The sequence below is a fragment of the Phalacrocorax carbo genome, chromosome 14, assembly GCF_963921805.1.
Source record: "Phalacrocorax carbo chromosome 14, bPhaCar2.1, whole genome shotgun sequence".
NCBI classification, from domain to species: Eukaryota; Metazoa; Chordata; class Aves; order Suliformes; family Phalacrocoracidae; genus Phalacrocorax; species Phalacrocorax carbo.
The window spans coordinates 10,553,883-10,580,718 of NC_087526.1; the positions used below are offsets into that span (position 1 = coordinate 10,553,883).

The 26,836-nt window shown below is 38.0% G+C and overlaps 1 protein-coding gene across 6 annotated transcripts in view; it reads left to right on the forward strand.

The window, feature by feature from the left end:
• Positions 1–26,836, forward strand: part of SULF2 (sulfatase 2) — a 167,483-nt gene that overhangs the window by 104,754 nt on the left and 35,893 nt on the right. For all 6 annotated transcript variants that reach the window (XM_064465672.1, XM_064465673.1, XM_064465676.1 and 3 more), the window contains 4 exons: positions 5,137–5,376; positions 17,166–17,317; positions 20,761–20,930; positions 25,307–25,457. In XM_064465672.1, the coding sequence (XP_064321742.1) occupies positions 5,137–5,376; positions 17,166–17,317; positions 20,761–20,930; positions 25,307–25,457 (713 nt within the window). The remainder of the gene's footprint in view (positions 1–5,136; positions 5,377–17,165; positions 17,318–20,760; positions 20,931–25,306; positions 25,458–26,836) is intronic.

Below are 26,836 nucleotides of genomic sequence, written 5' to 3' on the forward strand. Positions count from 1 at the left end.
CGTGTAGTTAATTACTGACCAAAATCACTTAGTATGAAAAGGTTCTACTGTGTTATTCAACACTGTGTTAATTGTTGAAGAAAGGAGATGAAGATTAAACACACACTTTGCCTACTGACTTGGAATAATGAATTAACTGACAGGGTTTGGGTTTTGTTCTGTTACCTGAACAAGCTTATATTTACCAGCTGTTGTCTGTAGTTCAGAGAAGTGATTAACACAAACCAGTTTACGTTAATAATTTTGCATGAGAAATAAGCTTTTAAGTGAGTATAAAGCCTGGAACGCCTGAAAGACAGGACCTTGTATATGTGTGGTCTGGTGGGGTTTTTTGTCAGTTACTGCATCAAATTTCTAGTATGGATGGGAAAAATTGGAAAACAGACCTCACAGAAGAAACAGAACACAATAGTAAAGTTAATCAAGTTGTATTACTTATACACTTACTCATCTAGTTGAGAAGTTTATCACAGCAATGTGGCAGTATTCTTACAGATGCTTCCTTTTTATCAGTATTACTGCATGTTTGCAGTGTCATACGTGTCACATTCTTCTCAAAGGTGGTGAGAAAGCCTATGGCAGTAACCAAATACAAATGTAATTCAAATCAGTAGGATCAGAAGATTTGTTGTTGTTACTTTTTTTTAAGTGGTTATTTGGATCACAAAGCAGTTTCAATAATGCATATCCAAAAGAACCTAAGTACATTATCTTGCAGGCTCAGAATGTGGTCCTAAAAAATTTATCATCTTCTATTTTGTGCTAGCCTGCTTGTTTCTGATGCAATTGTCTAAGTCCTTTGGGTAGTATATTTCTCTTCTCTGATAATCTGATGCTTTCCAATTTCAAGCATAATGGGCATGTGTCCACACAAATTAGGATCTAACTAAGGAAAATCCATTTGATGAAGCTGAGATTTGATATTTGTCATTTGCCACTAATGGCTTTGTGAGACCCAATATTTGTTTGAATTAATTTTTATTCTTGTCTATTGTCTGGTGAGCTGTCCAAGTTAATCAAAATTGCCATTTGTGGGGATTGTGGTTAATGCATTTATGAAAGATGAAAACAAGATGTGAATTACAAATAAAAGCTAAGGAAAACTTGGAAGCTATGAAAGTGTAGCACAGAAAGCTGTGCATAACTAAGATTTCATCTGTTTCTAAGAATATTCTGTAACTGATGGGTGTTGTAGCTTTCATTGTTCTTTTGTGGCTACTTTTGAGGCAAAAGGGAACACAACACAATCTCAAGTGCTCTTAACAGCTTTTCCTCTATTCAGATTCAACAATGTACCAGAAGCAGGTGGAGTTTACCAGAAAGAGAATATCATCCTTTCAGGAAAGGAGTGCAACTTGTTTTGTTGTTCCTTTTTTGTTTGGGTTTTTTTGTTTGTGGTGGTTTTTAGTTTGTTTGTTTTTGGCAGGTGTATGTGTGTGTTTGTTTCATTTGCATTACTGTTAATCATGAGTTTTACTTGGGGAACCAAACCCCTCAGCCTTGTATTGAAAAAAGGAAAAGACTGATGAGGGGATGATGAAAAGGATGCAGAATCTCCAGGTCAAAGGAGAATGAGTGTAAATTGTAATAGATACAAATGGGAGAAGACAAATGAGAACACCAAAAACTACTGAAACATGCACATTCAGTTAACTGTCTAATCAAGAGCGTTGTACTGACAAGTAGAATATAAAGAGGAATATACTGATGAGGAGAAAGAATTAATTAGAAACAGAGACCCTTTTTTTTTTCTCCATTAGAGCCATTTAAGTCCAAGTTAGTATAATGCTGATGTCCCCTGTGTGATGGACTCAGCATCTCCAGTTTAATTAGGTTTGCCTACCATATTGCTGTGGTTTAACAAACCATCTTATTTCACTATCTCATAGTTGGAGAAACATCTGATTATTTAGAAGATATTTCAGCCACATTAGAGAAACGTGAGTTAGAAGTGATTTGTATGTTCCTACACCTTCCCCTGAAAAACTACAGAAGTGGCTTGGAAGATAATTTTTCTTGGTTATCATATATGGAGATTAGGGCCTTAGAGCTTCGTTAAAATTAAATGGGGGGGGAAGGAAATGAAGATGTGAAAAGGGTGTCTAATGAGGTTTGAACAGAATAAAAATAGAAGCTTTAGGGGGCAGTTAATTAACATTGTCGGGTTCAGTTAACACATCTGCGTATGGATACCACCTCTTAAATTGTGCTTCAGAGTAGACTAAGTCACTTGGGACTTAATACAAGTTCTTCAACAGCTGGAGCTCCCTAAAACTCCTGTAAAATATGACCTCTGGCAACAAAACACAACTAATGAGGAAGTCAATATTATTTCATAAACAACTGGTATATTTTCTCCACTAATATTAGTCAAAATATTAGCCTTATCCCTAAAGTGAACTGTGAAGACACACTAAGCAAAGTTATGAATACCACACAAATTTCAAGGGGATTTTCAACCTGGGTTTTGCTTCACGTTGTTCAGTGAGCAGCTTGAATGCATCAAATTGATCAAACTTTCATATTTTCACAGTAGTCCAATTGATATTTTTTAAAAATAGCTTAGAAATTTCACATTTAACCACTAGACAATTTTTATTATCAGTGGTTTTAGACAGGTAACAGAACATTTTCTGAATTAAATATTGACACTTGAAAGCATGACTTAGCTTGGTACATCCACTAATGAAACCCCAGAAGGTTTTCCAACTCAAAAGGTGATTGGTGAGGTTCCAGTTGCTGATTAACGCATAACTAATCTGCCACAGAAAGATCAATTTCTGCATTTTCTCACAATTCTAGGTTTGTATCGGAGGCAAGCTGAAGAAATAAGTTTGGGTTGGCTGGGTTAATGCTCTTTAAAATATTTAAAGCTGGCCTATTTTAGATTGTACAGAAGAGTATGCTGGATTTTTGCCTTCCACTGATCTGTCACTCTGTATTAGTTCTCAAGCTGGGGAAGCAGATTAGATCATATGTTTTTGTATTAAAGACTGTTGATATATAGGCCCTTGTCATTACAGCAGTTTTATTAAAGGAGGTTACAGTCCCCAAGGGGAGTCTTAACATGTACTGTTATTTATGCACAGATGCCTCTGTCATTTAAAGGGGTTGTTAAATTTTATTTTAATATTGGGATGACAAAACATTCTTTCAGTCTGCTTGTTAAGCTTGGGCTAGCTCATAAGACAACACAGAGGGAACATCCACAGTTTTCAGGCTCCTGTAATGTATAATTGACTGTTAGAATTGTTGACTGTGGTGTTAGTGCTTTTGAGCACTGACACTTAACCCACGGAAACAGAAACTCTCGCTTTCTTCAGGAACTTCTTTTCTGATATGTGATGTTTAGCAAGTTCTAAAGGGGGAGTGCAATAACCTGCCTGGTTCTTCTCACAAAGTGATGTGACGGAGATGTGCTCTGACCTGAGAAATGTGCAAACAGATTTCACTTTTTTTAAATATTCATTCCAACAAAATGACCTCAAGAAAACTAATACCATGGCTATTTTTAGGTGAAATGACCTACAGTAGCTATTAACCTTCTTCCACGGTGCCAGAGAGTCAAATTTTGCATGTGGCTTATGACCATTTTCCCTCTAGGTTTTGACTCCTGGTTATATCAATGTGCCCTGTATCAAATCGACTTATTGTTGCAATTTCATAATGAAATCCCTGCCTAAAGAGCTTAGAAGAAACCTAAACTCATTATTGACAGAAACAACATACAGTTTGTGCCAGATGGTTGCAGGATGCATTGATTAAAGCTGAACTATTAATCCAACTCAACCTTGGGTAAGTTAGCCCCAACCCTACTCCAGCATGAACCCATACCTTCATCACCATGTTAGCTATTGGCTTTCCCTGCTTATAACAGGAAGGGAGGGTTGGTGATGGAAAGGTTTACTTACTCTCTTTGCAAGGTTGTGCTGATGACAGGTACCATTACAAGTTCTCTGGGAAATGGAAATTCTTCCTAGATCAAGTATGACTCACTCTGATGCAGTTTTAACTATCAGGCACCAATATATGAGGGAAACTGAATGTCTTCTGTGTCTAGGAAGAACTCTGATATGGATCCAGATTTAACTAGGTGGATGTCTGTGGTAAAGATCCAGTCATTGTCCAAAGCCTTGTCTTAAACGGGAAACAGAACAGCCATCTGGCAGCAGCGTGGTGTTGTGTAATTGTTGGCAAAAAGACTTTTGCTCCCGTTACCTCAATTCATTCAAGCCCCTGCCAGTTAAACTTGCTTGTTTGTTTTTGGATGATGGTTATAAACTACATAGTGTTATATGTCCCAAGTAGTCATCTAAAAATCTGATTCTGCAGAACCAAGCCTAAGAAAATTGAGTTTTAGGTAACACTATTATCAAAATGGATCAAGCGGATAGACAGCATAGTGTGGGCTGGTTATGGAAATTATTAGGAGGGCTTTCCTTTGCCTTTGGGTCAGTGAAAGTGATAGAAATCAATACCTGCTCATACATCACATTAGAGAAAAGAACATTCTATCTAGAGAACAACTCTAGCAGACCCTGCTTGAGCAGAGCGTTGGACTAAATCTCCAGGCGACCCTTCCAACCTCAATTGTTCTGTGATTGCAACCCTCAGCCTTTTGCAGAAGATTAGCACAAAAGGCAGTGCATCAGGTATCTTCTGAAACTAAGGATTAAATAATGCTTAAGGAGTATGCAAACTTTGGTCAGAGTTGCTGCACAAAGTGAATTTGACCCTCAGGCCACATTGTCTCAGCCTAATTCATGCTGGTTCTTGCCTTCTGCTGCTGGAACAGTACTAGTGGCTCCAGAGAAGCTGCACAGATGGTGCAGATACTTGGAGTGGTAAATCTTGAGTTTGGAGAGAGAGAAATTAAAAAAGCATCATGATCTATGTCAACAGGTTTGAGTCAAATCTTAATTTAGGACTTAAGTATTTGGTTCTCAAAACAATGGGATAACTTCACTAGAGGGGGGGATTAATGATCTCTCTGGATTTGGTTCATTATGAGATTACAGTGCCCTTACTACCTGTGCTGCATTCTGGTCTCTGATGTAACAAAGTAACACAAGAGCTCTTAGTTAGCTTTTATGGCTGAAACAAGACAATAATTCTGAGGTGGTTTTCTTCTTCCAGGGTCTATGCAAGTGATGAATAAAACAAGGCGGATCATGGAACACGGAGGTGCTCATTTCATCAATGCCTTTGTGACAACACCCATGTGCTGCCCATCTCGCTCCTCTATTCTTACGGGAAAGTACGTCCACAACCACAACACTTACACTAACAATGAGAACTGTTCTTCTCCATCCTGGCAGGCTCAGCATGAAATACGTACGTTTGCAGTGTACCTCAACAACACAGGATACAGGACAGGTAAGTTCAAGGCTGGCTCCATCTGAAACCTTCCTTAGACTTACTAGTACAGGGGATGATGTATATAATATTTTAATTTGTTCTCATAATGGACTGTAAAAGTACAGAATGCCACAGCTTCGGTCTGGCGTGTAGGTTTAGTTTCCTTGTACTTTCCTTGATTGAGGAAATCTAAAATAAGAAACAAAAAAACCCAAACCCCACTTTTTTCAGAAGCTGGGAAGGATAAAATAATGTGCATGCTGAAACCGAAGGCGTAGCACATGTAGCATATGCCCTGCAATCAATAAAAATACATATCGTGACAATGCAAGGGATGGCTTTTCCTTCTACAGTGGAAGCCATTGAGGCAGTAGGTGTTACAGGTATGTCTTCCTCTGTGTTAACCTCTCTCACAATCTAAAAAATGCCAGTCTCAAGAATAGTGGCTGAAGGGCTGTGTTCTCGTTACACAGCCACTACACGTAGACAATGAGTTCCCAATCTCAGTATATTAAGCAATAGGTCTGATTTTGAAGAGCTTCTCACATCATTGTCCTATTATATATTGTGGGAAATAAGGCAAGAAGGACAATTTATGTAAACAAACCAAGACAACTGATTAATTAATCTTTAGAAAAGCCAGTGTAAGCAACATCTGAATCATTGCTAACTTAAAACAGTGGACGCTAGTACTTCAACTTGGAGCAGGAGGTCATTAGAATGGAAAAGAAACAAAGAGATCCTGTGACAAACATTTCTGAATGTCAGGGAATTTCTCTGCCAAACGTTCCTGTGTAAACATTTACAGAAAAAGGGTTCTGTTTTCCATGAACATACCCGTCTCTTTCTGTGGGACATCTTTTAAAATGCACAATGCATTGTTGCATGCTTGGGTCCTGCAGCAACAAATACCAAGATGTTTTATTGGAATACAGATTTAAACTTTCCCTTAGATGTTACTTATTGAGGAAAGCTTCTCTTTTCCATTTGCCTGGCTGGCTGAATGATTAGGTCTTAAAATTGGTGATTGATTCCAGAATATTTTGTCAGCCTTATCTGCAGTCAGGAAATGAAAAGACATGTTTGTCTTATTAAATTCAACAGAATTAGGGATGGTGGGCCAAATTTAGCCTGGCAGAAAGACACTTTTGCTTCAGTGAATCTTCTGAGACAGTTCTGTTAATTTATGGTAGGGCTTAATGTGGCTCAGTATGCAGCAAATGCAGTACACGTTTTGGCTAACTTACCATCCTTGTTCCTGTTGAGCAGTACCCTATAGTACAGCTAACCCTATCCAGTTAAATGAACCTATTAACAAAGGAAAAAGCTGCTATCTGTATGGTAATAGTCACTACCTTACTGGTGGTACATCCATACTTGAATTATGCAAAGAATTAATACCATTTTCCACCAGTCGTGTATTTTGAACCTAGAGAAAAGTCATTGTGGGAGGTCCATCTCTGCCATTATAAAAAATTTCTTGGGAATAAAAGGAGTAATCATTCTTAGCACTTTCACAGGGCTTTATAATAATTAACTAATGAATTCATTAAAATTCAGTGACAATCTTCCATTTCCTTCATTAATATTAGACTGAGAAGATACAGTGGCTGACTGCATTCAAATAATTATTTTTCCACTTCACTGTCTGAGCTTTTGACATTTTAAAGTGATTTTAACATTAAATTTTAAGAAAGAGGAGAAAGGCTATTGGTAAATGTTTATTACCTGAAAAATACATGACCAGATTTTAATATCTAGATACATGCCAGGAGAAAAATTCTTAGATTATCAGTTTCCTGCTTAGAATTTTCTCTCCACAATAGTTGCTGGTTACTATTTTCTATTACATCAATACTTAAAAACTTAACTGAAGTGGATCTCGGTGTATAATTGCTTGGTAGGGAATAATTGGTGACCTAAACAGTCAATGGGTAAACAAAACTAGAGACAGAATAGTGACGTACTTTCTACAAGGTCCCATGCAGGTGAAGAGCAACATTAAGAAGAGGTGCAGGTTTTGATGCACACTCCAGTGCCCTAGCCCCTAGGCCATGCTGCACTTCTCTGTCATGTTACATACATACAAAAAAAAAAACCAGATTCTCAAGTCAGAGTAACATTCTATATGCAGGACAGGTAGCTTTTGCAGATGAAGAAGTGAAGGCCACTTTTAAAAATCATAACCAAGTGATTTAAGAGTCAGACTTAATTTTTAGAAGTGATTTGCACGATTAGGAACTGAAGTGTTATGATATTCACCTCCAAGACATCTAGGTGACTTTTCAAAATGGGATATCAGGGTTCTGAATTATTTATCTTGAAGGTAAATTAGTTTCCTTAGGTCTTTTCCTCTCTATACAGAAATATTATCTTAGCAAGGTCTGTCAAATTATATCTGTTAGATGGTTTAAGACCATTAGACTTGAAAATGGTGTGAAAGAAAGATTCAGCGTAGTGGCTCTACCATGATAGCTGTTATTGCGAAAGGAAACCAAGGATCTCTGCTGGAAGGGACATAAGAAGAGTCCTGACGTATGCGCCAAATCCACTGACTCTGTTACTACTGCTGGCAGGCTTGGTCCATGGTGGTGAATTACTAAGCTGGAATATCCTGCAAGTATTCTGGAGAATGACATTTTCAAACAAAAGACAGTTCTGGATTTCCTGCCTCACGTGTTAAAGACTCTTTTCTCCCTCCCTCCCTCCCTCCCTCCCAGCTCTAACTTCAGTTCTATACTATAAGTTGGTTTCAAGTCAAACATACATGTATCCTTTCCCTCTGTTTCTAATTGAGTTCTAAGCGTTGGTAATTTTGCTTTAAACATAATGTATGATAACTTAAAATGAGAACGCATTAAGTAGAGCTGTGGTCTCCTGAGGATTATGCAGAGGTTCTAGCGGTAAAACTTATCTATACAGCTACTGTTTCATCACCTCTCTTCTGCACGTAGCTTCACGTTATTTAATGCACATTTTAACTGTCCTGAAAAGAGGAATATATACACTTCTGTGAACAGCTCACGGAGTAAAATCAACAAGATAGCCTTCAATTGAATACAACTTCCCCAGGAGCCTGAGATGAAGGCATCCCCAACTACAGAAATAAGCCAGTGTCTGTGGCTTCCTTATTTCCAGTCTTATTTTGTTTCCCTCTTACCCTCTCTCTTATTTCTTTCCCTAAATCTGTTTTCAACATAAAATGTTGTAGATCATGAGAAACACCTCATCTTTTTCTTTCCCCCTGCTATAATGTACTCTTCTGATAGGATGCCAATTCTAGCATTTAAAGTGTAATGGCTTTGTCATACTGATTTATTGTTTCAAGCAAGAAGTAATTCATAGCTTGATATTTTTTCAGAAATAGGATTACCATTTCATAGCATTGAAAGCAGCTAAAAGCTAAACCGAGTATTTGCACATTATGAAAATATTTTTTAAATCTTAGTTTAGTTCTTTTAGGATGGCAGTACTTACAAAGTAAAAGAACCTGTTGGCTTACTAAGTTTTTAATCTTCCAGTGCCATTTGTCTTCAATATTATGTAGCTTATGAGCCAAAAATGACAAGAGGTTCCCACCTTCTCATTCCAGTTTAAGACCTTAAATTGCAGCTAGCAATTTAAGTCCTTGTGGTATCTTCCTGCATTTTTTCTTTGCTTTTCTGAACGCTGGGATTTTTGCAGAAGTCTTTCAAAATCATAATTTACTTAGTACCGTTTTCCTAAGTTGCCTTTCCCGACATGCCCAAAGGTGCGAGTGCTCTATGTGGCCCACATGGTTATATACTTCCCCTGTACAGCAGTGATATACAATTTAGTGAGCACTGAAAAGACTTAGTGATATGGAAGTTCAAAGAGAGAATAATAAGCTGTATGCCATCTTTTAATAAAGTGCGTAGGAGAACAGCGATGATTTCAGAGACTTACCAGTGCCTACACTATAAACTGTGCAGATAGATTCTAATTCCAGTTTCTGGAACTTGAATTCCAATTTCTTTGAATTGGAACATCCTCATGCCTTTTTGTATGTTTTAGTAGGATGCATACTGCCCTGAGACCTTTGTCTTGTCTTCCAAGTTAGAGATAACAGCACTTCTCATCCTTGTGTATATGTTATGCCTGGGAGGACTGTATATATTTTTGAAATGGATGCATTTCAGGACAGGAAGGGGTGACTGGTTATTTACAAATGAAAAGTGTCAAATATATTTTGTTCTCAGTAGTAAAAGATAAATGTACAGGCAATAAACTACTGCAGAACCTACATTTCTTCTCTTTCAGTTAATATCTTGTTGAAAGGAATTCTGTGGTTATAGTGAACCAGGGTTGGACTTTTCTCCTAATTGGATTCAGTAAGACCATATTGTTTTTCTTTATAAACTAATGCTTTTAGTAGTGTTCTTCCAAGTTTATTGCTAGGTGGAAAAAAACCCAGCTTTGTTAGAATACAGCAAATATTTCTTCTTGCACAGCATTTCTTGGTAGCTCCCTGAAACTTGGCAATCGGGTTTTCTTCAAATCCTATAGACAAAAAGGCTCTAAATGAAATTCTTTTGGAGTTGGCCCAAATACCATGGTGCAAACTTTGGTATTTTAGTAAAGATTCAGCATTAAGCTAGAGAAGCTTTTGCTTAGAGCGTTTGTTTATTATCAAAGGTCTGATAATCGACAATTGCATGTTGCATGCAGTGAGAGGAGGATAAATCTGAAGGCTAAGATTATTCTGTGACCATGATTCATAAAAGGGAGGGTGACACCCACGGTAAATTTTTAGTAAAATATCTCTCTGTTATGGTGGGTTTGATGTTGGGAAATGCTTTGGGGAAAATCTGAATGGTTAGGATTGGCCACCAAGAATATGAGCAGACTGACTGGTGATACTGAGCTGTCTTGTAGAGTAGTGCTCTAAACCACGTAGCCAGCCAGAGCTTCCACTTTCCCTTGTGCTGCCCAGTACAGGAAATGATGCTGTTGCAATACACTAAGTCACTTTGTCCTGAATTGTAAAAAAGATTGATATGAGAGGGATGTTCAGAAAGATATTTATGCCTTACAATTCTAGTTGTGTTTAAACTTTCGTAAGCTGTGCCGTAGACATTAGTGAAAGGGGGCTTTGGCCCCAGTTCCATTGGGAATTTGCTCACCTGAGAAGGACAAGCAAGACTTGGCTCACCATCAGCATTCTTCTGTTTGATTCCTTGTTGACCACTTCAAAATATTTGGTTTGAGCCCTTTTGTTTTATTTGGCTTCATCTGCTCCCCTTCGGCCAATTCCCTTGATTCATTAAATAGGTCTTGGCATTGATCCTTGGCCACAACAGAGGAATGTGCAATGCAAATTCAGGAAGAGGAACAAAGGTGTCATAAAGATTACTGTGCATTGCCTTTGTCCTCCTAGATATCAAACTAGTCCCCTGGCATAACAAGAAAGCCTGTAGGCGATTCTAACTGCTGTGGTTACCAGTCACTGTACAACATGGTTTTTACAACTATTATGTTTCATGAATTGTAATGATAATTTTTTTTCCAGTTACAGAGAAGACCTGTGCACATAAAGGCTCTCGCCTTTAGTACTACTCTCTTTATGTCCCTGTGATGGTGGATGGAGCATGAGATCTTTAAGAAAATTTTGTGCTCTCAATGTACTACAGGTAGAGAAAAATTAGGCCATCATGTGCAGTAGACTGAAATAAAATGTGTGTATGCACCTGTACTCCTTTCCTTAGTCTAGCTGGTTAAGTACTTCAATGAATTAATCATTTCAAGGACTGCTGCGGACATACAAAAGAAAGAAATAGCAAAAAAGTACTCGGATCCCAGTTTCCCTCAGCATCCTAAAACTGATGGAACTAAAGGGATCTTAGAACAAAATGTGGTCTTAAGCCCCTCTCTTCCTCCTTAAAAATACTCTAACATCTAGGAAATCACTGTATGTTTTATGCAGCCCATTAGATTTACTGCTGTTACTGAGGTATTAATACTAATGCCGTATCTTCTAATCTTTGCAGTAGTGTCATATTTCCTCTTGTCACTAAAGGTGCCAACTGGTTTTGTTGAGGTGACTTCAGCACTTAGGAGTTACTGATTTTTGGAAAATCTGATTGGTTATTTTGATACCTAATGAGAACTGATGTCTCTTGAACAATCTTCCCCAGGGAACCAAACTTAATACTAAATTACAGGATTTTATCTCAGAACCCCCAGATTTCTGCTATAAATCCATTAATTTTGCTGGGTTTATTCCATTGTACATTGTCAGTTTAACAGTATATTTGGCCATGAAGTGAATGCAAAACTGACTTGACCTTTGGACTTACTGCTTGTTACACGTGTACTTAGCCATACTGAGAGTGCTTTCTCCTCTGCTTTCCTCTGATTGTCTCTTAGAGGACAAAAGGTACTGAAAGTAATTTTTGCTAGACATACAGCAGAAATAAGATCAGAAATGTCCCCCCGGCCCAATCCAAAACTAAGGGCTTGCTCAAATGTAGCTAATTGTTCAACTTCAAGCTAGGGAAAACTAGTATCAGATACGGAAGTAAAAGATTTTAGAGGGGTAAACAAATCCCTGTGAGTAACTAAGACTTGCAGCTCAAAACTTAAGTTAATACCTGGAAAGTTGGCTGTTGAAATATGACAGAAAAACAGTGCTTTAAATAAATCTTTAAAGTACTTAATGCACAACATTTATGTTTAAGTGTAAAGGCTTAATAGCTTAAAATATGAGTTTAACTTCACAGTCATGGTAGTGAGTGCAATTTAATGGGGTGCTAATAGGTGGATACAGCTAAGTAGCATGAAGGATATGAAGAGAAGACTCCAGGAGGAAGGATGTGTGGTCTAAATCTGAGCTTACTGTCTAGGAGTAACAAAAAGCCAAATTTTACTTTTTCTCAGCTTCAGGATTTATTCTGAGAGCATGAATGCTTACAAACATATTCCTAAATTCTGAAATCATGGAATCATGCATATTTAACTGAAGATGAGCCTCGGAAGTCATCTAGCTCATCATAGGATCACAGGCTAATTTGAGTCGGAAGGGGCCTCAGGAGGTCTCTTTACCACCACCTGCTCAAAGCCTGCCCCAGGCCATGTTGCTGAGGGCTTTATCCAGTCTAGTCTTGAAAAGTGCCAAGGATTGGAATTGCATAGTCTTTCTGAGCAAACTGTTTGACTGTTTTTGTAGAAAAGCTTTTATTTATATCCAGGCTGAACCTTACTTGTTTGAATCTATGCTAGTTCTTTCCTGGCCCCTCACCATGCACCACCATGAAGAGCCTGGTTTTGTCTTCTCAATAGTCGCCTTGCAGCTGAAAAGGTTATTGGCTCCCCCTGAAGCCAGGCTAACATTGCTCCACGGAGTATATTTTTTCAAGTGCATAACTTGACTTGGGTTTACATATAGCAGAGCTGTATCTTTCACTGCTTCCCAAGAGAATGTAACGTATCACTGCCAGGAGGTATTACCAGTACTCCTCTCATACGTTCCTTTCTTGATTTCATCTTCTTACTTTATTTAAAATGAGCATAAATGTTATGATCATATTGTTAAACAGGTTTTTAGTGGAATGGATAAGCTATATTAGCCAGTAGTTAACAGAACTGTGTCTAAATGGATGACTAACTATGGTCAGAATCAGAGCTACCAAATCAGGAAAAGTGAATGAAAGACACAAATTCTGTCTCTAAATCTGATCTTCTGGCAGTTCTACACTGGTCAATCTTTGTTGACTTCCACTGCATTCCTGTTTCTAGTTTGAGAACTGAAAAAGGTCTGTTATATCCAACTCCCGATGTTGGGCAGTGCATATGGAATAAAAAGGGATGAATGATCCCCTGCATCATTTTCTTGATACATCCTGAATTATCTTAGTTTTCAGTTTAATGCAAAGTTTTGTGTATATCCTTTGTAGATGCATTTTAGTCATGTTAACTATTTTTTAGGTAGGTACTAGGGAAAGAATTAGTGTTTGAAAAAAGGGGAAAAAACCCAACAGACTTGTAGAGTTTGGCAGGTGATATAGCTAGGCGATAGAACTAGCTTGAACATTTCCAATGGCAGTAAATGACATCCCGATGTCCGTTCTTTTGATGGTGCTTTTACACTACATTTGGTAATGCGCTAGGTGTGCTTAAGCAGTGAGCTGTGGCCTTTGGTATATCTGCAGTTGTGTTACATTCAGAGCAGACCTTTGTGTTAATTAACAGCACAGGGAAAATTCTTCTGTGTGCCATTTTTTCATTACAGGAAGAGTTTATAAAACAAACCTCTTGTAAAAATTCCACTCTATACCAGAGAATTTTCCAGGTGCTAATCATCGAAGGGTGAGACTCTGAGAAAAGAACCATAGAAGGTTATGAGCGCCTGCGGAAGTGGTAACAGTGTACAAAGGACTCAGTTCTTGCATATCCTGTTTTATGTAGTCTTAGGAGAAACTATGTTGTATAGTATTTAAAGCAAAGGAAAATCACTTTCTTAATGCATTTATTAAAAGCAGCCACTTGGACGTTTTTTAATGATCATTTCATAGACTGGATATAGGAACGTGGCTGAGCATTTCAAACAGCAGCCTCTGAGAATGTTTATTAATGAAATCTTGGAGCAGTTTGAAATTGGATGTACCAAAGGCATGTGCGCTCTAGTGAGCAGCTGTCTCTGGTGGTGAACTAAACTGATGAGGGGAAAACTTGTGTTAGAGAGAATCTTTACAATCCAGAATCAAAATCTTTCACCAGCATCAAGAGAGCTTTATTGTAACCCAATATTTTGTATGGTAGAGATTTTTTAAAGTTTTTTAATAACAAGCCTTTAAATGACTGAGAAGGAGGAGGAAAAGAAAAAGATATGAAATGGAAGATTTGAAACAGCAGAGAAAATTATTTAAAGCACTTTGACATCCATGGAAGATTATAAAGACATCCTGAATGTACAATGAGGGATATGCAAAAGGTGCTGGAAGGAACTTCCGCCAGACTTCCCTTTAATGCCTCTGCAGAATAACAATTAAGTAATTCTTTACAGAATGCCTCTTTCCTGAGTTCTTCAGCTGGCTCAGCCAAAGGTTTTAGGAATGGATTGGTTCCCGTGAGCAGAAATGCCAAATATGTCTCTGTTTGGATATAATATGTTGAATGGGGTACAAAAGGCTTTGGACTGCCTTGTTCATACCTGCTACTGTAGAGAGTGGTCAGTGTTTCGATCCTGCGCTCCTTGTTACCAGGACAAGAAAAAATGTGCATCGGTATTGTTTAATTACCCATAACCAGTGAGGGTTGCCTTTAATTCTTTAAACATTAGAAGTTGTTCATAGAGGAAAATACTTTGAAAAAGTGTATATACTGTATAACTACAGTCCCTGAGTAATGTGATAGTTCTCGCCTACAGAGAAGATTTTGCTTTGTTCATTGCTGCTAGTTAACATCTTCTTTAACCAAACAAAGTAATGAGGTGTAGTTTAGGACAGTGAAACAAGTCCTTTTTTGCAGCATGTGTCTCGGTCACTTAACCCTTTTGTAAGTGGCTCTTCTTTAAAATAGCGTAAGATCTTACCTGCTTTTGCAGCGTAGTTTGAAAGCACAGTGTAATTTTAAGGAATTTATTGTGTCCCAAGAGATGTGCCTCTCGTGACATAGATCTTAATTTTGTCAGCACTTTCATCTATTTCAAACACTTTGAAAAATCTCAAACATTCACTTCCTTTTGGCTCACCCTACGCATTAATTGAATACGTTGAAATTTGTTCGGGGGGAGGATTTAAAATATGCTTTTGAATTCTAACGAAGCACTTTGAGCTGGATCTTATGGACATTCGGTGCACAATATACTCCCTGTAATTTTATTTCATTCAATTCCACTATATTATTTTATACTATTATATTCCTAATATAATGTTTCCCATTTATTTTAGAAAAGAAAAACAAAATCAGGTAATGATTTGGAGCTCTCTCACATACTGTTTTGTATCACTATTTCTCACTGTTCTCGCTGTGTCTATCTTTTGGACACACACATTCAGCCTGCTACAGATAGACAAATCCATTTACTTCAGTGAGGCTGGCCCTTTTTACAGTGGTTGAAAGCCTGTTCTACTCTTTCCACAGTATTGCTCCTTGCATGTATATAAGTACAAGAAGGTGCAGTATCAGACATTATAGGCTGAAAGCTTTAAAAAAACCCAAAACTTAAGAACCTGGGGACTGCAAATTGTGTGCTCAAATCCCCTAGACTTTGAGGTGAGCTTTAATCTAAGGCCAAGATTAGAATCTCAAATATTTGGTTGTCCTTACAGAAGCACAGTTGTTTCCTGATAGATGGTCAGGATGAGATGCTGAAGGCACTATATGCCACTGGATTAAAAATATTTGTTTGGGTTTGTTCAGCCTGGACAAGAGAAGACTGTGAGGGAATTTCATCAATACCTAGAAATACCTAAAGGGAGGGTGTCGGGACGATGGGACTGGACTCTTTTCAGTAGTGCCCAATGACAGGACAAGGGTCAACGGGCACAAGCTGGAACACAGGAAATTCTTCCTAAACATGAGAAAACACTTCTTCACTGTGCAGGTGCCAGAGCAGTGGCACAGGCTGCCCAGGGAGGCTGTGGGGTCCCTTCCCTGGAGACATTCACCCCCCGCCTGGACGCGGCCCTGTGCCCCTGCTCTGGGTGTGCCTGCTCAAGCAGGGGGTGGGACGAGGTGATCGCCAGAGGTCCCTTCCAGCCCCCACCATTCTGTGATTCTGAAATGTCAGGTGGAATGAGTGTAAAGATCTTTGTGCTAGTCACTCTGGTGATGGTAATACTAACTTGTATTGCCAGATCATTCAAACATTAACATCTGAGCTCTGATCACAAAAAGCCAGGTGCCGAATCGCAGTGCAGTCTGCAGACCCAAGAGCAGAATTTTGCCTTTAAGCTTTAAAAAAAGCTAGACTAACAGTCTTCCAGTATAATTTATCCTGTAATTGCATAGTGATGACATAACATATAAACTAATACCGAAAAGTGTGTTCCGTTAAATTATTTTTTTTTTACTGGACTAGTATGAAAGCATCATTGGGTACATCATATAGTTCAGAGAATTTGGGTTCTTCTCATAGAAATCTAATGCTTTTCATTTTCCTTAATCATTTTCTGGAAAATATTTTGTTTCTGTACGCTTGTGGCTTATAGAGCAAGGCTAGCATATACACTGCTCTTCTGGGAGGATGGCTCAAATGCCTGCCCTGTATTCTGTAAGAATCCTTGTACTCATTCTGCCCTTGTTCTGCCAAACGGGCTGCTGCTTCATTTCTTCTAGGCAGCAAGTTTAAAATCTCATCATATTTATTGTCCTCATTTGTCACCATTTCTCCCAAGCCGGCTTCCTATTAGTGACTTCACTGCTTCTGCCAGTTCCTTAGGTGGAGATGGCTTAAGTGGGTGTAACCAAAATGAAAAAATGTAGCTAAATTGGGTGATTCAGAGTAGGATGAGATAATGTGGCAACAGACACTATTTTAAGCATTCTCTGTTTTGTTCGTATGACTCTGAATGTATCAAGCACTAAAGAAAATATAATGGTAATTCTGGTCCAGTTTCTCTCACATGTAGTCGGGTTGTAAATCAAAAGATCTGCATTATGGAGCTCTGAAATAAACACAGACAAATTTATAACTTGGGACTTATCTCTTACCTTAATTGTATCTGAATGAGGAAAACAAAGCTCCCCTCAGAAGAGACAGAAAGGAAAGAACATGATTAAATGTGATGTCTTTGAAGTGTTTCTGTTATGCCTTCTTACTGTGCTTCTGCTTTCTCTACCCCTAGCTTTCTTCGGAAAGTACCTTAATGAATACAATGGCTCCTATGTGCCTCCTGGTTGGAAAGAATGGGTTGGATTACTTAAAAACTCTCGATTTTACAACTACACACTCTGTAGAAATGGAGTGAAGGAAAAGCATGGATATGACTACTCCAGGGTAGGTCCTATTGATTTATTTCTATTTTTTTAACATTTGGACGTGACTGCAAGAAAGCTGTGCTTCATGGTTTCAGTCTAACTAAATAATTCTTTTTGTACTTGAAGGCTGCTACATTTAACATTAGCTACAACCCAGTAGGCGTTGTGTTTGGACTTTTTGTTGTCTTCCATTCCGGGGGGGGCATGTTACTGAAAATGTTGGTAACAGCAATGGAAACAAACAGAACAACTTGAGATTGCATTATGAGATGAAGATGTGAAAATGGATTGAAATGCCGTATGATAACTATTTCTGTGCTTTGTATTTTAATTATTGTGTGCTGAGTCAGAGTGTCATCTATTCCCTTGGTGTAGAACTGACTCCAGTGGAGTTACACAAGCGTAAATGAGATAAGAATCCAGTTCTCTCCAGCTAGACCCATTTTTTTCTGTTAAAGAATTTGTTTCACAGCCATAATATGATGGAGAATTCATAATATCTTGGTATATCTTACGATAATTCTGAATGAACGGGGAATTTAACTATTAAATTTATATCTCTGTTCATTGTTACAGTCATGCTTGTTTCCTAATATCCTTGCCAGGCTTTTGTACCCTGGCCAAACTTACTAAAGCTTGATAGTCATGTCAAATGCAGTATCATTTTTTTTCCCCCACCTAGCATGCATTACAGCTCAGTTACCCATTTGCAGTCAGGAGTGTGTTTATTTCAGCCAGAAGTGTTACCTTTCCAAAGGAGCCAGCCCTTGTGAATTCCTAAAATAGCCTGAATTGTCTCTGAAGTATGATGATAAATAAACTTACCCATAAGCTGCTGTAGTTTAGGTAGTGTATAACTTACGAAGTGGACTCACTCCAGAGCAATGCTAATTTGTAAGGTACATTTGCCTAACGGATTCAGTTCACTTTCTCTTATTGAGCACAAATCCTGCCTCCATATTTGTGTTTCATTAGCAAGGTGTTCATGGTCAGTTTTTTCTTTAGAAGGTTGATGTCTGTGTGATTTCCCCCTTGCCCTCCCCTATTTGCCATTTTTAATTGAATGTTCTTTGTGTTGAAAGATAAAACCTAACAGGCTTCGGGTTTCCTTTTCTATCACCAGCTGCTACAGGGAAGGGGGAACTGATATACAGAATTATTTGTGGTATATTTCCCTTCTGATCTATGAAGCATGAGTGTGCTAATCTTTCCAGCCATGTATCAAAAATGTTACATTGGAAATATATCTTAGGTGCAACGAAGTCAGGCAGGTGATTTCACAGGGCACTGTTCCCCATTGAGCCAAGGAGCCGACAGGGAGCTTTGTGTTCCGATGTACTCAGCTGTTTTGTGTACACGATACTTGGAAATGTTTAGGTTTTAATTTGGTTTAGTTTTTCCTACTGAGTTTGGTAATAAAAAAAAAAGTCTGATGAAAATATAAATGTTCTGATAATCTTCATATTCTTGTGTAATACCCAGCTATGGTAATAAACAGATGACAGCGTGCAGAGCAACAGCACTTGCTGAAGTTAACGCTGGAGTTCAAATGAACAAACAGAAGCTGAAATACAAGACTGCTTCTCTCTCTTTCCTGCCATTTTTGTTGCTGGAAACTTACTTTTCCAGCAATGAACAATGCGATCAGGTTATTCTTTAGCCCTATCTACTTGGTGTAGTTAATTATGTGCCAGTGGAAAACTAGAAAAACACATTACTGATTCCGTCCTCCAATGTGACTGCTTGGTTGCTTGGTCAGAAAATCAAATCTTTGCAAACTCTTTCAGATTTTCTAATGGGAAATGTTCTACTTTGATTTTTCTTTTTCAGTTTTTGTCAATTTTTTTAGATGAATTTTTAGTTTTGTATACATTCACACAGTCTACTACAACCTCAACAATCTGGAGCTTTAAAAAAAAAGAAATCAGTTAAAGGAAGTGTTTCTGTTTGGTCTTTTGGCCTGGTAAACACGGGTTTTGCACGTTGAATTTGAATGATTTTCACTTTGACCAGGTGAAAACAATCTTCAAAGTTTGAAAACTATGCTCTTGTAATGGCTAAATCAAAGATGTTAGACACTTAAGTGACCAACCGGCTTAAAGAACAGGTGCATCTTAGATAACCATCAGTGCATTTGTGAGTGTGCTTCAGCATTCAGTCTCAGCTATGAGTATGATCTCAGGTATTGAAACTATGTTCAGAAGTCAGTTCTACTTTGATCTGGCTTATTGTACGTCCTCCCTTCCCCTGCATATGCTTATGAATAGAACTCCTTCGGTTAACTTTGATGGAATTACGCCTATTTATATCTCCTTTCAGGAGTGAAAATACCCTATCAATAACAGTCATAATCGTGGCAGTTCCATAACAGACATGCATCACGTTGGGACCAATCTATAAAATTATAAATGGAGGCTTTGCCAGCCTTGTTCTGGGATACACAGGAAGTAACTTGGGGAAAGTAAATACAGTCAGTGAAAAAGGCTTCCTTTGATGAATGATAAGCTGACTTCTCAGATAAGGACATTAGTAAAGAGGAGCAAGTGTCTGAACCATGGATACAAAGCTGTACTTAAAAGGAGATGCAATCCAATATGCACCACACCTTGTACTTGTTCACTTGACCAGAGGCAGATGTTATGTCTGATTTTACATTCAGCTGTGACATGACAGTTGTTATTTTGGTTTTTAAAGGTGCAGTTTCATATCCTGAGGGATATTTGTATTTGCAGCATTTTCTGTGGTGCAGCCTAAGAGAGAACATGGCTTAAAAACGCTGGTTTCAATCCCTATAGCTCCAGCAGATATCAGCAGAGTGATAATGACACTTCCTAGAAAATAGGAAGATAGTCCATATCGTTGAAGGGAAGTTTTCTAAATTCTCAGCAATTTATTTGATAGGCTATATCTCTCTCAGATTGTTCACTGTGTCTGTAATATGGAATGAAATTTTGGTCCAGTTACCCCTTTAGCTTTAGTGGTTTCTGGTTTAGAGGGAGGATAAGAAAAAGGAACATGAAGCCATCTGGATTTTCAAAGCAGTTTTATGATATAAGTTCAGACTATACACCTTGAAGATATTGACACCAAAAAGCAAAGAAATTGACCTGTAATTTTCTTTTTTTTTTATTAATACCTGGTCATTGTATCTAGCATTGTGATCTTCATAATGCAATTACATACTCTGGGAAGAAAGAGTCCTATCTGATCATCTTTAATGTCTTGCATTTCTGAGAGGAAGCTGTTGCTTTTCATGTTTCTAGGCCGTGGAGAAAGAATGATTTGGGTTTAGTTTTTGAAGTTTTAACATCTGTAACTTACTCCCTCCTCCTCCCATTCTGAGTGAAGTAGCTTCTTTTTTCCTGGTTCTTATGAGATCTCAGACCTCCCATTCCCATCTCACCCACCCCAACTTGAAATTATTTTTCAAGTATCTCATTATACTTTTACTTCTACTTGCAGGATTATCTAACTGATCTGATTACCAATGACAGTATTACCTTCTTCAGAATCTCAAAGAAGATGTATCCTCACAGGCCTGTACTGATGGTTATAAGCCATGCTGCTCCTCACGGCCCTGAAGATTCAGCCCCTCAGTACTCACATCTCTTTCCTAATGCCTCACAACACATGTAAGGAAAACCAAAACCCTTTCATTTCCAGGTTCAGGAGTATGGAGAAGGCCTGGGTACCTCTGGGAGAGCAGTGTTTGCTTTATAATACTCTTGGCCTAAGTTTGTCACAAATATATAAGAAGAGTTTCAAGATTATTTTTTTTTGTTTTTATTATCTCTTCATACTAGTATAAGTATCTTGAGAATGGCTACTGCATCTAGAACTCGGAATTGTAGGTCACTGAGATAAATAGAAAAATTCATGTTGAATTCACTGGCTATTGTTGCAACGTATTTGGGAAGTAAAGCACTTTTATTTTGAGCAGGGGGATCAAAATCTGGTTGTTGGGCTGTTTTCAGTTCTCTTCAGGAGAAGAAACTATCTCTGTCCTTATGTATAAACTATATTTTCTTATGTGTATTACCAAAAATCACCATAGTATGCAGTGCTTACTACTCCTGTTTGATATGTGGAAAGAAAGGAAATACAGGCCTGCAGCACCAAATTAGACAAGCTATATTTGAATGAGCTGGTATGTCTCTAGATGACCCAGTAGAATGTCTTGAACAGGTCCCAAAGCCAATATCACCTGGTTCCTGAGTTAACGTGTTCAGAAGCTCCATGATGAGATGGTTCTTGTTTGTAGCACAGAGACATTTTACAGGTACCGCTCTGTAATGCTCCGTTACAGGCATCTCCTCGTGTGCTGATAAAATGAATGGTTCTCCCAAATCACCTTTTGGCACAATTGAAAACACGCCAATGTTTTTCGAATTACTGGCTCTGTGCCTTCATTGATGTTCAACATTTGTAGCTTTCTTCCTACATGCCTTTTTTATTATTATTTATTCTTTAAAGGGGAATTCTGTGGGTTTTTTTTTAATTTGTGAAGTAACTGAGAACCGATGGAAGTAATAATCAATTGGTAGCCGAAGCTGCTCAGGGCTAGTCCAAAGTCCAGTGAAATCCATTTGAGCTTTTTTACTTTATTTAAAATAGAGTCTGAGAGAAAAGGCTTCCATTGTTCTATTGTCTAGGTATTGCATAATGTAGAATTATATATTCCATTATTTTGTGCTGTGCTACCGAAGAGAATCTGTGTCCTAGATCTACAGCAGAGCAGTATTTCATGTTTGTTTGCTGCCTTGTGCTCATTTATTTTCTTTGAAATGAAAATTACAGAAATACCAAATGAGCAACTTCTCACAGCTTATACCCAGTATTGACCTCAGTCTTATTAGAAGTTCCTTTGGAAGGCATTCGTATCTCAGAGATGATAATCATTTATCAAGCGACATTCTGTAGCAATTTAATCATGCTAGTCGAATGAAAAAGAGTAGAAGGATTTGAGGAAGGCCAGCAATGAAAAATATAAACTACGTTTATTTTTCTTTTGCTCATAGTTTAAATTTTATTTTTTGCACAAACTAGGTTTATCTTCCTGATTTTAAAGTAGTAATACAAAACTATTTTTAATTGTAAGTGAATTTTCTTGCAGTGATAACAATTACACAGGAAGTGTCGCTCTATGGAAACAAATTTTGTTTGTAAAGAAACAAATCATCTTAGTAGATTAAGGAACTGTTTTTCTTTTGGATATGAATGTAAAACAGGATTTTATGTGCATCTTGTGCAAAGAAACTACCAATCTTACTCTAAACAATTTTTTCAGCACTACATAATAATGATCCATGAGGGTTTTCATGGGCCTGGGTATAAGATTAAATATAACGATGCAGAATGTGCCTTATTCCCTCACTGTATGTACAGATTAGTTCTCTACTTTCCATTTTTTCCCTAGTTCCTACATCCCAGGGAATCCCTCAGTGGCATAAATCTGTCAATGATAAAGGTGTGTAGGCAGTTCCCACTGTTTTGTTGTCGGATGGGTATGGTAGGGAAGGATCAGAACACAGGTAGAACGCTCCTTATGAACTGCCCTAAAAGCAGTAGGCAATACCCTGAACAACGTCTTCGCCTGGTCCCAGAATCAGAAGGCATTACGCCATGTGGCACGTCCCTGTACCTCTTCTTGGGGCAGCGCTGACAAAGTCTGCAAGTGAATTCTTGAGCAAAGTGAAGGTGTGACTGTGGCGCTTACACTGGGTGACATACATACTGCATTGTGTAGCATTGTATGTACTTCTGTTGCTAACTTATACTGCTGTTCTCTTGCTTCTGTTATTACATCCACTAGCTGGTATGACCATTCCACCCTATACTGCAGTCTCCATCTCGTTCTATAGAGCTCCTTTTCGTGTGCATCTGCAGTCTCCTCTTGTTTGAGTATTACTTACATCAACCAGCATTCACATAGCAAATCCTTAGGCTACGTGGCTGGTTTTCCCTTTTTACGGCCTATACTGATAGCTACAGAGAATGCAACAGCTGGGCAGTTTAACAGTGATCGGAAATGTTGCTTCTGGAGAGGGTACATTTTACCACCCATCTTTTCCAAGGTCAAATGCAATCAGATTAGGACTTACCTTCTGAGTACATTTGAAGAGGTTATCTTAACAAACTTCTAGGAATGTTATATTTGTGTGTTTTTCCCATAAGACAGACAAATCTGTTAAGTGTAAGAGGGTTATATTTGTAGTAATCAAAGAAAATCACGGGCTTTGGTTGGATTAAACAGCGGGAGGTTTCAAATCAGCCAGGAAATCACAAAGTAAGCTGAAAAGGAGTTTGCCAAGCATTTTTTATTCATTCTGGGCATCACATAGCAACAGTTTCCATAACTGTCAGCATTTTCAAAGGAGCAATGTCATTATTTCAGCCACAATAACATTCTGAAATTCAGGAGGCTATTAACAATACAGAGAGAATAAACACCAGCCCTTTCCTCCCTATATGAAGAAGCCTTCATTTGCCACCTACGCATATTTTTGAGAGAGCATCTAACAGGTTTTCAGCATAAAACATTTCACTGTCAGATTATTAATCTCATATTTATATTAAAACTCTTAAGACTACCTGTCATATTCAAAGATATATTAGGTACACAGTATCTGAGGATATGTTTCAACTTCTGTTGCTATTGTTTATCTTAATAACTTACCCTGCCACTCTGTTGCATACACAAAACCAACAGTACATGTTTGCCAAATAGGAGCAGAATTTATCAGGAAATTGTGTGCTGGGAAGAAGAAAATAACTGAATATCTGCAATTTTTTCCTGTGTTACTCTGTCACCTTCTTGGCTTGCACATTTGCATAGACTGAGTTTATTGCTTTCAATGAAAAAATGAAGTCTCAACAAATCACTTAGGAAAAGTAATTTTTAATATTATACTCTGCTGGTGATGTGTTTGAGCCAAGATATGAAGAAATTGACAAAGGTGGTTCTCAATCTTAAGTAATAACAAACTTTTTAGGAATAGATATAGTATGTAAATGTAATATTTCTTGCAAATGTAAGCTACAATATAGCTTTCCAGTGAGTTGTTGATGCAGAGTGTCAACATTATGGTAATGATACACAAAAATAAATATTTTGTTTAGATCTAGTTAACCTAGAGCAATATAATTATGCACAGAAAAGCAATCTCTGGAACTGCCAACAACATTAAATTATGGACGGTCAGTGATTTTTCTCCTCATCACTTTCAATGATGCCACAGGATCATGAGAACTTGGAGGGGCTGTGAGATTCCAGGAGGACATTGAATCCAGCTCTTGGAATTCTGCACGGACTTTAGTTAAAGTTTCTGATAATAACAAAGGAGTTGGTGTCTGGAAAGCATCTGCAAAATACCGTCCTATTTCCCCTCACCCCTGCTTTTCTTGGCAGGTCTTTAAAATCCGGCTATGTATCCACTTCCGCTTGCCATGAGCTCACATGCAGTTTGATACCACCAGGTAGGGTGCCTGTGCTCCTCTGGGTACATGAGTGTAAAAGTATTCAAGTAGCCAGTCATGTTGAAATCAAAAAAGCTGTCAAAGAACATGGTAAAACCTTCTCAGCAAGTTCTGTAGTTATTGTTAAACAGCTTGCATCAGCCATAATATTTGATGCTAACGTGGACTGAGTGAAAGCGAAGCAATTACATGAGTAGGAACTCTATAGTACGTGCTTCATCCAGATCATACTTGTGGAGTTAGCCTTCTGAGGTTAGTCACTTGACCTTAAAATGCATCCATGTTAGTCTGAAGACTCTGCAGAAACAATGTATATTTATTCTTTTAATAGATGTTATTTCCCACAGAGTTGTTTTTATTCTCCCATCTTTTGTATAGAACATAAAAGACTTCTCTAAAGTAAATCTAATGTTTTCTTGTGCATCTCAGAGAGTTAATCCTATAGCGTTGATCAAATAGAAATTATTGGTATACATTACCATGGCTTTTTTCTACACTGCTAAAACATTGTGGTTTTCATTCTGTTCCTTAGCACTCCCAGTTATAACTATGCTCCAAACCCAGACAAGCACTGGATAATGAGGTATACGGGTCCCATGAAACCTATACACATGGAGTTCACTAACATGCTACAGAGAAAGCGCCTTCAAACGCTCATGTCTGTGGATGACTCTATGGAGATGGTAAGATTAGTAGTCCCTTTTTTTTTTGCTAAACAGGTGCTTGTTTCTTGAGTTAAGCTCCAAGATGTGCTGTACATGAAGATAAGGGGGAGGGAAAGAAAGAAGGAAGGACTGCATCAGTTTTTTTAATAACGTGCAATCCTTTCAGCTCCGAGGATTTTGCCTCTCTATTCAGTGTGTAAGGATCCTCACCTCCTAAAGACAGGTACTGTGAGTTGGGTGGTATAAGTGGGCTGATTTGTTTCCACAGGACAACTACTGGTTAAGGGGAAGAGGGAGGGATCACCTGAAAAAAAGTACATCATAAATTCTGAAAAAATCATCTTAGAGTGAAAAGTCATCCTACAGCCTGTTGGAGATAACTACCTGACTGTGGGCCTATTTTGATCCTGTAACACTGAGTTTCTGAGAGAACAGTAACAACAAAAAGTGATGCTACAGTATTCCTAACTGGAATACTACCATGGTAAACCAGGTCCAAGATGTTAAATGTTGGAAATAAATATATAGGGAGATTTTTTTTTAAATTAAGTCTACATTACATAACAATGAAACCTCTTATTGCAAGCTGAGTGTCTTGAGTAGAAGTGTCTGAATTAGCTAAAAGCTAGTCTGAAAAAGAATGGGTTTCCAGTTGTAAGAAGGCAGATTTAAAGATGTTGCAATTTACTGCTTATCTCTTGGCATTCTTATTCAAAAAAGGTAGAACATAGAATAACAGGAGTCCTGTAAGGCAAAGATGAGATTATCTGTATGGCATTGCATCAACTTGTTAGTAATGTCTTATAATTACCGATTCAGGCAAGCATGATCTCTACTTCATATTAATGAATGTATTTAGATGGATCAGATATCAGCATTACGGGAGTTTGGCTGTTTTACTACACTATTTTGATATTATGTTTAATAAAATGGTTTCATTTTGAGTGATTCACTGCAGGCAAAAGCAGTTGGGTTGTGGTTTAGTTGTAGTTGCCAAGTTCACCTGATCTTTTCTACTGAATTATAGGAATCTAATAGTCTTTAAAAATGTTAAAAAAAAAAAACAAAAACAAAACACCAACCCCTCAAAAAAAAATAAATCCAAAACAACAACCACTGAAGACTTTTTCCTCTGTGCTGATGTGTTCTGGGTCTGTGTGAGGCACCACTTTGGTGCTGCCCCACCACCTTCGTACGTTTGCAAGTGAAAATGTAACACAAGAATTGGTCTGTGGTGCCCAAGTTGGTACACTTAACATAAAGATTCTCATGCAAAATCATAGAAGCAACCTCAAACAGAGTTAAAGCTCCTCTTAATTCTCCATATTAGTTGTCCAGCTAGTGAGAGAGTATGACCAAGTGGTATTTATCTGGTAGGGATTTTGCAAATAGTCTGC